Below are 18,704 nucleotides of genomic sequence, written 5' to 3'. Positions count from 1 at the left end.
AACTGAGACAGTTCAGGCGCTGCCACATTGATATGATTGGATGCAGGGTCCTAGCTTATCTGCCCACTCAAGCAACACAGAGGCATTAAAGTGCCACCAAGTTCTCTAGAGCTACCCCCAAGCCCCCAGCCCCTGCCCCCCCCCCCCCAAACACAGACTGCAAATTCATGAGCACTTTAGTGGACTGCAGAGCAGTTGGACTGCACACGTTGTACAATCTCCTCACTAAAGCTGGCCATGTTGCAGTCACTGCTGGAGACATTCACAGGCCCTTGCGATGTCAGCATCCCGGTTTGGACTAGTCTCCACCATGGTTCAAGCTAACAGGGCAGCCTTACAGCGCACTAATCTCTGGCCATCAGAGTGATGGCCAGCACTCTCCGGGAAGCATTAAGGGGTCGTCACACTTAACCAGGACAGGTTCTTAGGACACCCCTGCTAGCCGCATGTCTCTCTCTTTCATCCTGCAGGAGCAGTACATTAGGATCACTGTATGTTTGATGGCCTTCAGAGTGCAAAGAAGACGGAGAAGAGAGCGACTGAGGCTCCTGGCTGTGCAGAGGCAGGAGCAGCAATCTCACACCACCTAATAGCCACAGCAAGCTGTTGCATGCCGGCGCCTAGCGACACCCAGGGTCTATAGACACCACTTTTGATTCCTGAAGATGACTGAGAAGCAGTGTTGCTGAAGACTGCAAAGGTCTAGGAAACTGGTCGCTCACATCAGCCAGTTACTACAGGATTTGGCACCACAGGGACATAGAGGGCATCCACTGCCAGTAGCTGTGAAAGTGACCACGGCGCTCAATTTCTATGTCACGGGGCTCCTTTCAGGGCTCCACAGGTAACCTCTGTGGGATCTCTCCAGCCTCCAGCCACAAATTCATCCATGAGGTCATGGATACATTCTTTGTGAGGGCACACAACTTTGTGCATTTTGCCCAGGACCAGGACGTGAGAGGAATTGGATTCACCCAGATCTCAGGTTTCTCACAGGTGTAGGGTGCAATTGACTGCACTCGTGTGGCGCTCAGATCTCTATCATAACACACAGTAGATTACATCAACTGCAAGGGATTCCACTCACTGAATGTGCTGCTGGTGTGTGACCACCAGAAACGCATCCTGCAGGTGTGCACATGGTTTCAAGGCCTACATCCTGAGTCGGTCACAGATCCCTGCAGTTGTCCAGGGTTCACAGAAGCTGCACGGATGATTCCTTGGTGACAACGGCTATCTGCAGAGGCCGTGGCTGATGGCATCCGTGTGGCGGCCTCAGACTGCAGCAGGGCAACGGTATAATGGGGCTCATGCTGCAGCTCACACCTTGGTGGAGCAGACCATCGGGATGCTGAACATGAGGTTCTGGTGCCTGGACCGGTCTAGTGGAGCCCTGCAAACATTCCGCAGATGGTGTCACACATCGTTGTCATCTGCTGTACCCTTTACAACCTGGCGCTCCAATGGGGAGGGGAGCTGGCTGAGGAGGAGATGGAGGAGCTGCACGTCTCCTCTGATGAGGAGGACACCAACGGTGATGAAGCTGAGGAGGTCCTCAGCGGCAATGATGATGGGGATGAGGCCCTTGCACTGGCCAGACAAGGAGGCACGCTTGGGAGGCCCTTATAGCTGCTAGATTTGTGGAGGATGACGACAACATGCGGTGAGGTGACCCCACGCGGTGAGGTGACCCCATAGTTCCTCACATTGCATTTGTGAACGTTTGACTCCAGTCTGGCTTATGGCAGTGCCAATACCCTCTGTGAGAATACTCTTGTCATGAAGGTGCGGTGGAGGTCCTATTAGTCATTCCATTGCAGGAGGATGATGATGGCATACATTGAGGACACTCCATAAATCTTCACACAGTCTTTGAGAATGTCTGACTCCTGTCTGGCCAAGGGCAGCTTACTTGCGCTCCATGATCTGCTGTTATTACCTGGTGTGGCCTACATGTGACCCCAGACCCATAGCAATGTGGCTGACTCTTAAATGCCCTCTGAACAAGGGCAATTAGGGATGGGCAATAAATGCTGGCCTAGCCAGCGACACCCACATCCCATGAATTAATTTTAAAAAAGACTGAAGACTGACAGACTTGTCCATCGTGCCTTGCAATCTGAGGAGTGCAGCAGACATCCCTTCCTAATGTTCCCGAGCTTGCCTTGGCAGCTCCAGCAACTGTGAAATAACTGAGTCCAGAGGCTCATCATCTGACTCAGGCTCAGCAAATTTCTGGCCTCCAGCAGCCCTTTGAGTACTGGACACCTGGGAAGTCCCTGCCGTCACCTGCAGTGGATCAATGTTATGTGCTCACCAGATTGTAATCCCAAGGCTACACTAAAGCTAGGTCCCACCCAGGTGTGTGTCTCTGCACTAGTCGAGGGTGTGGGTGAGCGCTGTGATGGGACTTCAGAGAGGGTGCCTCCAGGTTCCTCTTCAGAGGTTTCTTCGGTGCTCGATCGGAGGCCCTGGTCATGGATTCTGTTGGCTGTTTGGCAGATGTGCCTGCGAAAGCAAGGAGAGATATTTAGAGATAATTAGCCTGTGAAAGAGGACACATCACTCACAGCATGGTTGCCTGATGGATGTTGCACTGCTGGATCCTCACTTGGTAAAGCAGTGCCGACCTCACCATCAGCACGGGACCGGTCCCGGTCATTGCCGGCCAGCTGGATGGCTCTTTTTCAAAGTCCATGAGGCCCTTGATTTCGGGCATTCCACCACTGGTCAGCGACCTCTCTCTCTTGTTGTGTGCCAGCTTGTCCTGCATGTATAGAGATGGAGAAAGTGTAAGCAGGGTGCCTGCCAGGCCAAATGATAAATGTACCTGGCTTGTGTGGGTGCTGAGTGGTCCCATGGATGGGATGAGGACAATGACGGTGAGTGTGAGAGAGTGAATGGTGATGTCCCTTGAACTGGCAGTGAGTGAGGGCCCTGTGGATGTGTGCTAGGTTTGTGAATGTGTGTGTTGAGAGTGATGAAAAGAGTGACTTACCCTGGCGGAACGGAGGAGATCATTCATCCTCTTGCGGCACTGGGTGGCTGTCCTCTTCTGAAGGGCATTGGCGCTGACCACCACTGCCACTGCCTCCCAAGCCAGATTGGTCACATTGCTGCCCATCCTGCGGCCAGAGCGGGGTTAGAGGACATCCCAGTGGGCCTCCACAGCATCCAGCAGTCGCTCAAGGGACCCGTCATCAAACAAGGGGGCTGCAGTCTTCATGCTTTTGAGGGCCATGTCTCCCAGGCGACAGTGGTGAGCTGGTAGCAATGAGCCCTGGGCTTGTGGTTAGCCTTTAAACATGTGTCCGGTGTGATGCAACAGCGGGGTGATGGCGGGCGGGCGAAAGAGGAGCCTGCCCGCCATGGAAACGGTGTGTTCCCTGGGAGTGCATAAATAATGAGGTGGGCTCGGGATGACACAGTGTGAAAACCAGACATTGCCGTCGGCGGGCAGCATGCCATTTTACCCACCTGCTACCGCACTTAGTGCAAACTTGGGAAAATTCTGCCCCCTAGGCTTCAGGCCATCAAGTCCAAGGGACTTGTCAGCCTTTAGTCCCATTAGATTTCGCAGTACTTTTTCTCTAGCGATTGTGGTTGTTTTAAGTTCCTCTGACCCTCTTGCCTCTTGATTTTCTTCGATTAGAGTCATAGAGTTACACAGCACAGAAACAGGCCCTGCGGCCCATTGTGTCCATGCCAGCAATCAAGCACCTACCTATTCTAATCCCATCTAATCTTCTAATCTATTCTTGGTGTTGTTTGAAGTTTTGTGTCTCCTACTGTGAAGGCAGATACAAAATACTTGTTTAAAGGGTCTGCCATTTCCTTGTTTCCCATTATGAACTCACCACTCTCACCCTCTAAAGGACCAATGCTCACTCTTTTCCTATTTATATACTGTAGAAGCTTTTACTGTCTGTTTTTATATTTCTTGTTGGTTTTCTCTCATACTCCAATTTCTCCCTTTTTATTTTTTTGTCATCCTTTGCTGGTTTCTAATTTTTTCCAAATATTCTGGCCTGCCACTAATCTTGTTAGCATTGTACATCTTTTCTTTCAATTTGATACCATCCTTAACTTCCTTAGTTAGCTACGGATTGTGCATCCTTCTCATAGAGTCTTTTTTTCTCAATGGAATAAATTTTTGTTGAGAGTTATGAAATATCTCCTTAAATGTCCGCCACTGCTTCTCTACTGTATTCCTTTTGAACCTATTTGCTCAGTCCACTTTAGCCAACTCTTCATTCCCTTGTAATTGCCTTTACTTAAGTTTAAGACTCTAGTTTCAGACCCACATTTCTCATCCTTATGCATGGGAGCTTAAGACATGCTCACACAGAGCAGACCGCACTTGGCAAACGATGAAGAGAAATTAGTCTTTCGACAATGAAGTATGAAGCTGATTTCAAGCTAAAAGTTGTAACATTTGCCAACTTGTCAAATAACTATGCTGCAGTGAGGAACTTAGATGTTAGTGAAAAACTGGCGTAAGAATGAAAGGAGAAGGGATCCACCTTGAAAAAAATGCCCAAGGCCAACTGCACCGGGGACCTGCCACTGCCTGATCCTGAGAAGCATGTATTGGAATGGGTCCTCGAAAACCATCAGAATGGTTTCAATGTCATCAGAAATGCAATGTGTACACACATGTTTAAGTGGGACAAATAAAACCTTGAGTCCAGCAAAGATTTCAGAGCAACAGCTAATTTGTGTAGCCGCTTTATGGAACAAAAATGCCTCGTTGCAGCAGAAGGCTAAGATCAATCAGAAACTGCCAAAAGACCTCAATACCAAAATTATCAGTTTCCAGCGATACACCATTAGACAGGAGCAAAAACACAAGTACCTGTTAGAGCACATCCGCAACATGGATGAATTTTGACATGCCCAGCAACCGAACTGCAGAGTGGAAAGGTTTGAAAACAGTGCTAGTAAAAACCACAGGACATGAGAAGACAAGATTGATGGTGGCACTGGGCTACATGGCTGACGGAACAAAATTAAAGCCTATGGTAACTTTCAAATGTAAAACCAGGCCGAACATCAGGTTCCCTGCAGGAGTTTTTTGTGCATGTCTGTGACAAAATGGCTGGATGGATAAGCACAGAGCAAAGTGATCGATCGATAATGTGTGGTATAGGTTTTCTGGTGGCCTATGTAAAGAATGCAGCTCATTAGTGTGGGTGATGTTCAGATACCATATAACTGATGAAATCAAAAGACTCCTGCGAAGAAATAACACCCACATTGCAGTTATACCCAGAGGTCTAACATCTGTACCTTTAGACAGGTGGCTCACATTTTACATTTGGTGTATAAGTTGACCCTACGCTTTTGGAACAATTTTTGCAGGATTCTAAGGTTAACTTCTACAATCAAGTCTATGGTACACAAATCTTTGAAAGTGACAGGGCAGGCTGAGAAGCCTATTAGCAAAAACATAAGAACTAGAAGCAAGAGTAGACTATACAACCACTCGAACCTGCTCCACAATCCAATATGATCATGGCTGATCATTGGCCTTACTCCGCTTTCCCATCAGATTCCCACATCCCTTGATTCCCTGAGAAGCCTAAAATTGGCCCATCTGAGCCTTAAACAAATTCAATAATGGAGTATCCAAAATCCTCTGTTTAGAGAATTCCAAAGATTCACCTCCCTTTGAGTGCTAATGTTGCAAATGCTGTGACAATTGAGTACATGCTGTAGTTGTGATTAAGAGCAGCTAATATTAATTGGGGACAGGTTAGGGCACATATATAAGAACCAGTTTCCACCTGTGGGAGCTGCTGTGTAGAAGTGAAGACAGACTGGCTGCAGCTTCTTCCTTTGCTAGATGGATATTCAGCGACTTCACATTGAGTAAAGAATTTTCCCCTCATACCAGTCCGAAATAATTGGTCCCTTATTTTGAGACTGTACTCCTGTGTTCTCCATTGCCCAGCTAGGCGAAACAACCACTCAGTGTCTACCCCATCTTCAATTATGAGGAGAAAAGCTGGGAATGTACTCCTTCGAGCAGAGTAGGTAAAGTGGAGATTTAATAGAGGTGTTCCAAATCATGAAGGGTTTTGTTAGAGTAAATGTCACAGAATGGCAGGCAACTAGAGGACACATATGTAATGCAATTGGCAAAAGAACAAGAGGTAACACAGAGGGCAGTAATGATCTGGAATGCATTGCCTGGAAGGTTGGCCAAAGCAGATTCAATAACAATTTTCAAAAGGGAATTGAATAAATGCTTATAGAAAAGAAATTGCAGGCCTATGGGGAAAGAGGAGAGTGGAACAAATTGAACGAAAGAGCTAGCACGGGCATGATGGGTTTAATAGCCTCATTCTGTCCTGTATCATTCCACAAATTCAAGGGAAGGTTTCAATCTTGAGAATCTGATGATAATCAAATACCAAAAGTTTTGTTACCATAATTTATATAACCAATTGTCTCACTCTAGAGAGAGTCCACGATCCCTTGTGGACTATAGATGATTACTTCCTTTAGAGCATCCTCAGAACCATTCCACAAAATTCATCAACCTATTACATTCACTAACATAGTGACATACAGTGCAACATCAAATTATTTTACCTATTTTAATGTGAAACATCATTTGTGTATAAGTACAGATAAAAGTTCACCAAAATGAAGTAAATCAGGCAATATCTTATCTTTTCCCGATGGATCTACTTACGTAAATATCTCGTAGATATCGTTAGACCTTCCTTTACGCAATCGAAGCAACCAAGCTCCTGGATTTGCTTTTAGCTGGAAGTAACCCTTAAAAAGTGAAAATTAAGGTTAACAAAATTTCTCAACTCATCAGAAGAATGGAATTTTTCTCTTTATATTGACTGAAAAATTAGTATTCTTGTCATTTTCTTCAATGCCTTGTAATGTCTAATGATGACAATGAAACCATTGTCGATTGTTGTAAAGCTCCCCATCTGGTTCACTAATGTCCTTTAGGGAAGGAAATCTGCTGTCCTTACTTGGTCTGGCCTACATGTGACTCCAGACCCACAGCAAGGTGGTTGATTCTTAAGATGCCCTCCGGGGTAGCTTAGCAAGCCACTAGGTTGTATCATATCGATACAAAGTCACTAAAAAAGAATGAAACTCAACAGACCACCGGCATCGACCTAGGCACCGGAAAAGACAACGGCAAACTCAGCCCTGTTGACCCTGCAAAGTCCTCCTTACCAACATCTGAGGGCTAGTGCCAAAATTGGGACAGCTGTCTCACAGGCTAGTCATGCAACAGCCTGACATAGCATCCTCATGGAATCATACCTTACAGATAATGTCCCAGAGACCACCATCACCATTCTTGGGTATGTCCTGTCCCACCAGCAGGACAGGCCCAGCAGATGTGGTGGCACAGTGATATACAGTTGAGAGGGAGTTGTTCTGGGGGCCCTCAACATCAACCCCAGACCCCATAAAGTCTCATCGCATCAGGTCAAACATGGGCAAGGAAACCACCTGCTGATTACCAAGTACCGCCCTCCCTCAGCTGATGAATCAGTGCTTCTCTATGTTGAACACCACTAGGAGGAAGCATGGAGGGTGGCAAGGGTGCAGAAGGTACTCTGGGTGGGGCATTTCTATGTCCATCACCAAGAGTGGATCAGTAGCACCACTACTGACCAAGCTGGCCGAGTCCTAAAGGACATAGCTGCTAGACTGGGTCTGTGGCAGGTGGTGAGGGAACCAACAAGAGGGAAAAGCATACTTGACCTCATGCTCACCAACCTGCCTGCCGCAGATGCATCTGTCCATGACAGTATCAGTAGGAGTGACCACCGCACAGTCCTGGAGGAGACAAAGTCCCACCTTCACATTGAGGATACCCTCCATTGTGTTGTGTGGCACTACCATTGTGCTAATTAGGATAGATTTCAAACAGATCTAGCAACTCAAGACTGGGCATCCATGAGGCGCTGTGAGCCAATAGCAGCAGCAGAATTGTACTGGAACACAACTGTAACCTCATGGCCTGGCATATTCCTGACTCTACCATCACCATCAAGCCAGGGGGTCAACACTGGTTCAACGAAGGGTGCAGGAGGGCATGCCAGGAGCAGCACCAGGCATACTTAAAAATGAGGTGTCTGCCTGGTGAAGCTATAACACAGGACAACTTGCATGCCAAATTGCATAAGCAGTAAGTGATAGACAGAGCTAAGTGATTCCACAACCAACGGATCAGATCTAAGCTCTGCAGTAGTGCCACATCCAGTCGTGAATGGACAATTAAACAACTCACTGGAGAAAGAGGCTCCACAAATATCTCCGTCCTCAGTGATGGAGGAGCCCAGCACATCAGTGCAAAAGATAAGGCTGAAGCACTTGCTACAGTCTTCAGGCAGAAGTGCCAAGTGGATGATCCATCTCGGCCTCGTTTGGAGGTCCCCAGCATCACAGATGCCAGTTTTCAGCCAATTCGAATCACTTCATGTGATATCAAGAAATGTCTGAAGACACTGGATATTGCAACGGCTATGGGCCTTGACAATATTCTGGCAATAGTTTATGCTCCAGAACTTGCTGCGCCCCTAGCCAAACTGTTCTAGTACAGCTACAACACTGGCATCTACCCGGCAATGTGGAAAATTGCCCAGGCATGTCCTGTACACAAAATGCAGGACAAATCCAACCTGGCCAATTACCGCCCGTCTACTCTCAATCATCAATAAAGTAATGGAAGGGGTCATCAACAGTACTATCAAGCAGCACTTGCTTAGCAATAACCTGCTCACTGATTCCCAGTTTGGGATCCGCCAGGACCACTCAGCTCCTGGACTCATTACAGCCTTGGTTCAAACATGGACAAAAGAGCTGAACTCCCGAGGTGAGTTGAGAGTGACTGCCCTTGAAATCAAGACTGCATTTGACCGAGTGTGGAATCAAGGAGCCCCAGCAAAACTGGGGTCAATGGGAATCAGCAGGGGAAACTCTCCGCTGGGTGGGTTCATACCTAGCACAAAGGAAGATGGTTGTGGTCGTTGGAGGTCAGTCATCTCAGCACCAGGACATTACTGCAGGAGTTTCTTAGGGTAGTGCCCTAGGCCCAACCACCTTTAGCTGCTTCATCAACGGCCTTCCTTCCATCATAAAGTCAGAAGTGCAAATGATCGCTGATGATTGCACAATGTTCAGCACCATTCGCAACTCCTCTGACACTGAATCTGTCCATGTCCAAATGCAGCAAGACCTGGACAATATCCAGGCTTCGGCTGACAAGTGGCAAGTAACATTCGTGCCACACAAGTGCCAGGCAATGACCATCTCCAACACGAGAGAATCTAACCAGCGCCTCCTGACGCTCAATAGCATTACTATCACTGAATCCCCCATTATCAATATCCTTGAGGTTACCAATGACCAGAAACTGAACTGGTTTAGCCATATAAATACTGTGGCTACAAGAGCAGGTCAGAGACTAGGAATCATACAATGGGTAATTCACCTCCTGACTCCCCAAAGCCTGTCCACCATCTACAAGGCACAAGTCAGGAGTATGATGGAATACTCCCCAATTATCTGGATGGGAGCAGCTCCCACAACACTCAACAAGCTTGACACCATCCAGGACAAAGCAGCCCGCTTGATTGGCACCTCATCCACAAACATTCACTCCCTCCATCACCGATGCACAGTAGCAGCAGTGTGTACCATCTACAAGGTGCATTGCAGGAATTCACCAAGCCTTCTTAGACAGCACCTTCCAAACCTACAACCACTACCATCTAGAAGGACAAGGGCAGCAGATAGATGGGAACACCACCATCTGGACGTTCCTCTCCAAGTCACTCACCAACCTGACTTGGAAATATATTGCCGTTCCTTCACTGTCGCTGTGTTAAATTCCTGGAACTTCCTCCATAACAGCACTGTGGGTGTACTTACACCACATGGACTGCAGCAGTTCAAGAAGGCAGCTCAGCACCACCTTCTCAAGGGCAACTAGGGATGTACAATAAATGCTGTCCCAGCCAGCGAAACCCACATCCCATGAATGAATTTTAAAAAATGTACACATCAGTTTGGTTCACAAAGGTAGGGTTAAAAAATTACAAGAAATATACACATTTTAATAACCAGATATTTACCAATGAATCTCCTCATCACAGCACAAAGTGAATCAGGAGACATTATTTTATAACAGCGATGTTAGAGCTATGCTAAGGTAGCAGCTTTCCATCTTGTAAGATGATGGTTTGCGCCGTAGAGGTCAACTCTGTGTTAAGCATCAGCTGGTGTGGCTCTGGAGCCCCACTCTAGCATGGCAGTCTCTGCTGCATTTGCTGCAGAGGAAGACAGTGAGCTGAAAAGATGCACAGTTCACTGGTCTCTATGTTCTCTGTGCCCACCTCTCAGCCAGCTGAGCTTTTTATTTCTGCTCGTCTCTTCCAATGCCCTTATAAACAGTCAGCCTCCAGAGGTCATGGCCATCAGTGACTGTCTTCCAGTTGTCAGTGTCAACGTCCACCATCTTCATATCTCGCTTGCTGGTGTCCTTGAGGTATGGACGCCAAGGATGTTGTGATCCATTGGCCAATTCATTGTACAGAAGGCCAACATCCATCCAATCAACATGGCCAAGCCAGCGCTGACTTAGTTGGTTTAGCAATGAACATAAGCTGTTGGAATTAGCATGTTCCAAGACCTCTGAGTAGGTGACCTTGTTCTGCCAAGAGATTTTTAAAAATTCTTTCGCGGGATATGGGCGTCACTGGCAAGGCCAGCATTTGTTGCCCATTCCTAGTTGCCCTTGAACTTAGTGGTTTGCTAGGCTATAACAGAGAGCAGTTAAGTGTCAACCACATTGCTGTGGGTCTGGAGTCACACGTAGGCCAGGCCAGGTGAGGACAGTAAATTTCCTTCCCTAAAGGGCTTTAGTGAACCAAGTGGTTCTTGCAAAAGACAATGATGGTTGTCATGGTCACCATTACTGAGGCTTGAGACTAGCTTTATATTCCAAATTTATTAATTGAATTTAAATTCCACCAGCTGGCATGTTGGTATTTAAACCCATGTTCCCAGAACATTAGTCTGGGCCTCTGGATTACTGATCCAGTGACATTATCACTATACCACATCTCCCCAACTGATACTGAGGATGTGTCTGAGACAGCGAAGGTGGAACCTTTCTCCTGCCTAGCATATGTTGTCCAGATCTCACCACTGTAGAGGAGCGCGCTGAGGATACAGGCTTGGTAAACTCGCAGTTTGGTGCTCTCAGTCAGGTTGCTGTTTGTTGTAAGGGTGGCCGAGTTGCTACTATTAATGATAAGAGTTTATCTGCAGACACTTTTTGGGTGGAAAAATTAAATTTATTTACAACATACTCAGCAGCAACTACACATATCTTTCAACTCCAACTCTATCTCTACACTGACTGCTGAGGTAGTCCGCACTACTCTCCTTTTGGTAACTACAGATCATGTGATCTTCCTTAACAAGTATTATTCTTAAAGGTACATTTACACACTAAATAAAACCATAATTACACATTCCTCCCCCTTTAACTCAGCTAAACATATATTTACAAGTACATATTTTTGAAGACAACATAATATTTACATGGGTAAGGAATTTAAAAGTTCAGTCTATCAGGTGGTTTCCTGGTACATGTGGAACATCACAGCTCCACAACTTCAGATTCTTTGTCAGGAACCTCCTTTTTCAGAGTTGCCTGAACATCAGGTGCTTCGGTGGGCACTTGCAGTTCTGTGTCCTCAACTCTTACAGGAACATCAGACATGTCTGATTGAGTTGAGGTTGGGTTGAGTATCCTCAACAGGAAACGCAGACCCGGTCACTGGTGGAACCAAATCTTGGCGATTTATCTCCCTCTTCCTTAAATGGTCCACATGTTTACAGATGATCTGGCCTTACACCTCCACGTGGTAAGAAAGAAGTCCAATCACTGCACTTATTTCACCTGGTAACCACTTTGGTCCTTCCCTGAAGTTCTTCACATATACCGGCCCGCCTGCGATAAATTTCCTCTCACGACTGGCCAGTCATGTTAGTTTTCTGACTCCCCTGACTCCTTTCCACCTTCCCCTCTGAATTTTGCATTATTAAGCTCAATCTTGTCCTGAGATGGCATTTCAACAATAACTCTGCAGGTGTGACACCTGTTGTTGTGAGAGGGATAGTCCTGTAATGAAAAAGAAAAAGTGTGCTAGCTCGGTTGCCAAGGAATGGCCTGTTAGCTTTTTCATGCCTGTCTTGAATGTTTGAACCACCCTTTCGGCCAGTAAGACAGTCGAAGTTGTAGAGCTGCGACATTCCACACATACCAGTGAGGAAGGGTGGTAAGGTGCAGTTTTTACATGAGTGATACCGTTGAGGCTGATAAACCATTGAAACTCAGCACTCGTAAATGCTGTGCTGGAAACGACCACTTCTGGTAGTCCGTGAATGGCAAAACTCTGACGTAGGTTCTCAATTGTAGCAGTTGATGTTGGTGACTTCGCCTCATATACATCCAACCATTTTGGATGGACATCAAAAATGAGCAACATTGTTCCCAGGAAAGGTCCAATGTGTAATTCATGTCAATTAACCGCACCCAGGGTCTACTTGGCAATTCCCATGGGTGTAATGGAGCTGTCAATGGCAACTTTTGCAGTTGCTGACGTTGCACACAATAAACTCTATTTCGCCATCCATCCCAGGCCACCATAGATAGCTGCGTGCTATGTTCTTCATTTGGGAAATTCCTAGATGGGCACTGTGTAGTTCAATTAAAAGTGGCTCCCTTCTCTTTGGAGGAACTATCACTTGTGCTCCCCACAATAAGATGCCATCCTGGCTGGTTATTTCATGTCTTTTGTTGAAGTATGGTTTCACTTCATCAGATACAGACTCCTGTGACCAACCATGTAGCATTTGTTCTCATACTTGAGACAGGACTGTGTCCCGACCTGTCCAGTCTCTGATCTGTTGAGCACATACCGCTGAGGAGTCTAAGAAATTTAACAGTAAAACAAGTTCCTGTCGAACTGGGATGTGCTCCTCAATTTCTTGTAAAGGCAAACAACTGAGGGCGTTGGCGTTTGCGATTTGATTGCCAGGCCTATGTACGAAAGTGTATTCGCATTCTGCCAGAATTAAAGCCCTATTAATATTTCTGTATCTTTTTTCCATGTTCCTTCTTCTTTCTGGCACAGACTTTAATCTCGGCCTTCTTTTTGACTTCACTATTGGCCAGGCTTCTCTCAGATGCAAGCTCAGCTTGTCTGAGCTCAGTGGCTGAGTCTCCCAAAATTTCATCATCTGTCTGCTTCTTGGAAAATTCTGCAACTTTTGCTTCCAAAGCCTCTTTGGCTTCATTTAGCTGCTTCTTTAGCTCTTCTGTCTCGTTTTTTTATTTGTTTGCTGCCTCCTGGAAAAATGAACTTTGTTGTGTCTTCTCTGCCAACTCATTCTTCAGTTTGTTTAGAGAAGTGCTGAATTATTTCTGTTTCTCTTCATACTTTTCCAGAGATACAAACTCTGACTCGAGGGCATCTTGTAGTGCGTGAAGGTCTTTCAACAAGTTTTCTTTTTCCCTGCGCAGGTTGCTCACCTCGTCTCGACCTCTGTCATCAAGCAGGGTCTTTTTGAGTTTCTTCTGCTGTTCTACCAGGATTTGGCTTAAGACAGCCTGCATTTCTTCAGGTTGTTGAGTCTTTACACACTCCTTTTTCAAAACAGGAATGTTTCTAGCTTCTTTTTGGAATCTCAGTGGCCAATCAAAGTTGATTTCCCTTAGGCAATTTCGCCCTAGAAAGCTTGGTCCTCTGCTTCTCAATACCAACACTGGTAGCTTTGCCGATTGGCTTCCATAATGGACAGTTACTCTGCTTATGCCTTTTACTTGAATGTCTTCATCAGTAAATGCTTTGAGCTTAGCAGCTATTTCTTCTAAACTTAATTAACATTCAGCATTTTTCAAATATCTGAAGGTATGTTCCCCAATTACTGTAGTGGAAGCTCCTGTGTCCACTTTAATTCTAACAGGTTTGCCATTTACTTTCACTGTGACAAATATTGGTTCTGTCTTTCCAACTTTCAGATTAAACAATGAGTAAATGTCAGAATTTGTTGCTTCAGGCTTTTCTACATTGTAGATTTCATTGGGCTTCTTCTTTTGTTTACAAACCTGTTTGAATTTCGCTGCTAATTTATTTTTCTTTATTCTTCGGCTAGCGGGCGCTGTTTCCCACTTCTCAGCAGAGTCTCGCTTTTTCAACCCCTTTTCGGCTGGGGTTTCTCACCCAATGTGGAGGACAGCATCATTTTTCACACCCTGTATTGCTTTTGAATCTCTTACTGCACTTCCCATGGCCAATATTATCTCTAGCGCCTTCTTGAAATTCAAATTCATTTCTGAATAGTGTCTTCATTCACACCACACTAAGCAATCTCTAAGCATGTCGTTCAGAGTCTTACCAAACTCACAATGTTCCGTTACCTGCTTCAAATTTGCAACGTAGCATGCGATTGTCTCACCCGGGGCTCTATTTGGCAAATTAAACCTGAACTTGTGCATTGCGACTGAGGGCTTTGAAAATGACACTTCACGAGGTCCATATGTGGCTGGTTCAAAAGGAGCAATTCTCCCAAATTGTGGCATTTTGAGAGGGGATATCTTCTTCAATTCTAATGGAGCTTGATGCTTACAATCACTGGGTGAGGTACAGTGCCGATTTCTTTTTAACTTGTCTTCTTCTGTTCAATCCTGTCTTATCCTCATTGCCAGTTTGTTGTAAGGGTGGCCAAGTTGCTACTATTAATGAACTAATAATAAACTCTAGTTTATCTGCAAACACTTCTTGTGTGGAAACATTAAGTTTAATTACAACATACTCAGCAGCCACTACACGTCTTTCAACTCCAACTCTATCTCTGCACTGACTGCTGAGGCAACCTGCACTACTCTCCTATTGGTTACTACAGGTCATGTGATCTTCCTTAACCAGTATTATTCTTAAAGGTACATTACACACTAAATAAAACCATAATTACTACACCATTATTCTACATTCTCTTATGCAGCTGGGACACAAGAGCTGCAGCTTTTGCAATGTGAGTGTTGATTTCAGCATTCAGCAATAGATTGCTGATGATTGTGGAGCTTACATATCTGAAGTTATCAATAACCTCCGCATCATATTGTCAATGCTGATGGATGGTGGTATGGCAACATCCTGGGCCATGACATTTTTCTTCCAGATACTTGGTCAAACCAAATTCTTACAGGTGTGAGAGCGTCTGCCCATTTGCCACTGCAACGGTTCCTCAGAATGGAATATTAGTGTGACATCATCAGCATAGGGCAACTCTCTGACAAGGATTTGGCCCACTTATTGTCTTGAATCTCAGGCAAGGAGGCTAAACAGTTTCTGTCAATTCTGGGATGTAAGTAGAAACCCTCTGTACCTCTGTAGATGACCTGAAGGTATATGGCAGCAAGGAGGAGAATGTGCCAGAGAGCATCGGCACCAGAACATAACCCTGTTTGACCCCATTCAGGATCTCAAAGGGTTCAAATTGCACCATCATAGCTGACCTTTCCCACCATCTTGTCATGGAAAGAGGAGATTACATCAAGCAGCTTCGAAAAGGTGCCAATTTTCTTAAAATTCTTAAAAAACCACCCCTGCTCACATGGTTGAGTACCTTGGTGAGATTGATGAAGGCAATATATAATGGTTTCTTTTGTTCAATGCATTTTTCTTAAGGCTGCCGCACTGAGAAGATAATGTCAATTGTGGATCTTCCAGTTCTGAAGCCACATTGGAGTTCGGATAGGTGTGTTCAGCCAGGATCTGCAGTCTGACAAGGGTGACACGGGCAAATACTTTTCCCATGATGCTCAGCAGGGTGATGCCTTGATTATTGTTGCAATCGTTGTGGTTGCCCTTGTTCTTGTTCAGGGTCACAATCTTTGCATCATACATATCCTGGGGCATTGCCCCCTATCTTAGAATGGTTACAGCACTGAAGAAGGCCACTCAGCCTATTGTGTCTGTGCTAGCTCTCTGAAGTAGCAATTCACCTAGAGCCACTTCCCCCACCTGTTCCCCTTAGCTCTGCACATTCTTCCTTTTCAGATAACGACTAAATCCCTATTGAATGCCTCAACTGAACCTGCCCCCACCACATTCCCAGGCAGTGAATTCCAGATCCTAACCACTCGCTGCATGAAAATCTTTTTCCTGTCACCATTGCTCCTTTTGACAGTTTTTCCCTATTTAGTCTGTCAAGACACCTCATGATTTTGAATACCTTTATCAAATCTCCTCTCAACCTTCCCTTCTCCAAGGAAAACAGTTCCAACTTCTCCAATCTATCTCTGTAACTAAAGTTTCTCATCCCTGGAACCATTCTCATGAATCTTTTCTGCGCTCCTTCAAATGCTTTCATATTCTTCCTAAAGTGTGGTGCCTAGAACTGGATGTAGTTTTCCAGTTGAGGCCAAACCAGTGCTTTATACAGGTTTAACATTGCTTCCCTGCTTTTGTGCTCTCTGCCCCTCTTTACAAAGCCTAGGATACCATATGCTTTATTAACAGCTCTGCCACCTTCAATGATTTATGCACATATGTACCCAGGACCCTCTGCTGCTGCACCCCCTTTAGAATTGTACCCTTTGGCCAGGATTTTCCGTGCCTGCCGGTGTCGGGCGTGTTTGGTGGCATGAGTGGACAATGTGGTGAGAAGGCCAAAGATCAGTTTCACAACGTTGTGAAATCAGTTTGTGATCATCTGCTCTGCCCGCCAATGGCGAGCCGCGTTCCCTGCCATCGGATGTCGGAACTTCATTGTAATACATAAGCATGTCATTATAAGGCCATATTCATCCCCCCCACCCTGCTGTATCATCTGCACATCGGACGGGAAAACACACTGACGTGTTTCACAACAGCATATATAAGGCGTGCACTTGGCGGGCTGCACTTCGCTTGGGACTTCAAGGTTTGTTTGCCTGCCTTGCTTCGGTCAGCACTCATGGTCATCAGCGCCAGGCTTCACAGGCAGCACCACATCACTTTTAGGGGGACTCACAGGTCTCACAACTTCACATTGTCCCACATTAAACTCCATTTGCCAGACCTTTGCCCACTCGCTCACTACATCCATCTGCAACCTCCTCATGTCCTCTTCACAACATACTTTCCTACCTATCTTTGTGTCATCTGCAAATTTAGTTACTATGGAACCATAGAAAAGTTACAGCACAGAAGTAGGCCATTCGGCCCATCTTGTCCATGCCAGCCCGAGGACACCCAGGTGCCCTTTCTAATCCCACTTTCCTGCACCCGGCCCATAGCCCTGCAGTTTACAGCACTTAAGGTACAGATACAGGTACTTTTTAAAAAGTTTAAAGTTTCTGCCTCTACCACCAACTTGGGCAGCAAATTCCAGACACCCACTACCCTCTGCGTAAAAACGTTCTTCCTCATGTCCCCCCCTACACCTACCGCTACTTATCTTGAATCTATGTCCCCTGGTTCTAGAATTCTCCATCAAGGGAAACAATTTTATCCTGTCCACTCTATCTATTCCCCTCATAATTTTGTACACCTCAATCAAGTCACCTTCTTTGTTCCAAGGAAAATAACCCCAACCTATCCAATCTCTCCTCGTAGCTACACTTCTCTAACCCTGGCAACATTCTTGTAAACCTCCTCTGCACTCTCTCCAGAACTATTACATCCTTCCTGTAATGTGCTGACCAGAACTGCACACAATACTCCAGTTGTGGCCTCAACAGTGTTTTATACAATTCCAACATTATATCCTTACTTATATATTCTATAACTCTGCCAATGAAAGGAGAGCATTCCATATGTCTTCTTTATAACCTTGTCTACCTGAACTGCTGCCTTCAGGGACCTGTGTACTTGTATGCCAGAATCTCTCACTTCATCTACCCCTCTTAGTATATTCCCATTTATTAGGTAATCCTTGTAACTGTTTGGCCTCCCTAAATATATGACCTCATACTTCTCTATGTTAAAATCCATCTGCCACTTTACTGCCCACTCCACCAACCCATCTATATCGTTTTGGAGATTATGGCTATCCTCTACACTATCCATTACTCGGCCAATCTTTGTGTCGTCTGCAGATTTCCCAATCGTGTCCCTCACAATCACGTCCAAATCGTTAATATATAACACAAACAGCAAGGGTCCCAACACCGAACCCTGTGGAACACCACTCAAGACAACTTTCCATTCCATGTCTTCACTCCCCTCATCTAAGTCATTGATGTAAATCATAAAACGTTGAAGCCCCAGTACAGACCCCTGTGGGACGCCACTCATCACATGCTGCCAATTCTGTGCAACATTGGCACAGATCACCACTGCCATCGCCTACCAAGCCAGAGTGGTAATGTAGCTGCCCCTCCTGTGGCCAGAGTGGGGGTAGAGGACATTCACAGAGGGCCTCCATGGCATTCAAAAGGCACTCGAGGGCTGCAGTCTTGTTGCCTTTCAGAGTCATGTCTTCTTTGCTGCAGTCCTGGGCTGGAAGCACTGAGCGTGGCTGTACTTTAAATATGGTGCCTGGTGTGATGAAGCGGTGAGATCATGGAGTGGCAGGCAAATGAGAGCCCGCCCGCCATCGAAATAGTGTGTTTCCCGGGAATGCATAAGCAATGCAGTGGGTTTGGGATGATACCATGA

General features: G+C 45.8%; 1 protein-coding gene across 2 annotated transcripts in view; it reads right to left on the bottom strand.

Annotated features, from left to right (window-relative positions):
• The window catches only part of uggt2 (UDP-glucose glycoprotein glucosyltransferase 2), a 400,098-nt gene that overhangs the window by 84,493 nt on the left and 296,901 nt on the right, over positions 1 to 18,704 (bottom strand). For both annotated transcript variants that reach the window (XM_078545909.1, XM_078545910.1), the window contains exon 30: positions 6,701 to 6,786. In XM_078545909.1, the coding sequence (XP_078402035.1) occupies positions 6,701 to 6,786 (86 nt within the window). The remainder of the gene's footprint in view (positions 1 to 6,700; positions 6,787 to 18,704) is intronic.

This window comes from Cetorhinus maximus, chromosome 7 (assembly GCF_964194155.1).
Source record: "Cetorhinus maximus chromosome 7, sCetMax3.hap1.1, whole genome shotgun sequence".
Taxonomy (NCBI): domain Eukaryota; kingdom Metazoa; phylum Chordata; class Chondrichthyes; order Lamniformes; family Cetorhinidae; genus Cetorhinus; species Cetorhinus maximus.
Note: the sequence above shows the minus strand (reverse complement) of the source record. Positions and strands in the feature narration are given on the sequence as shown.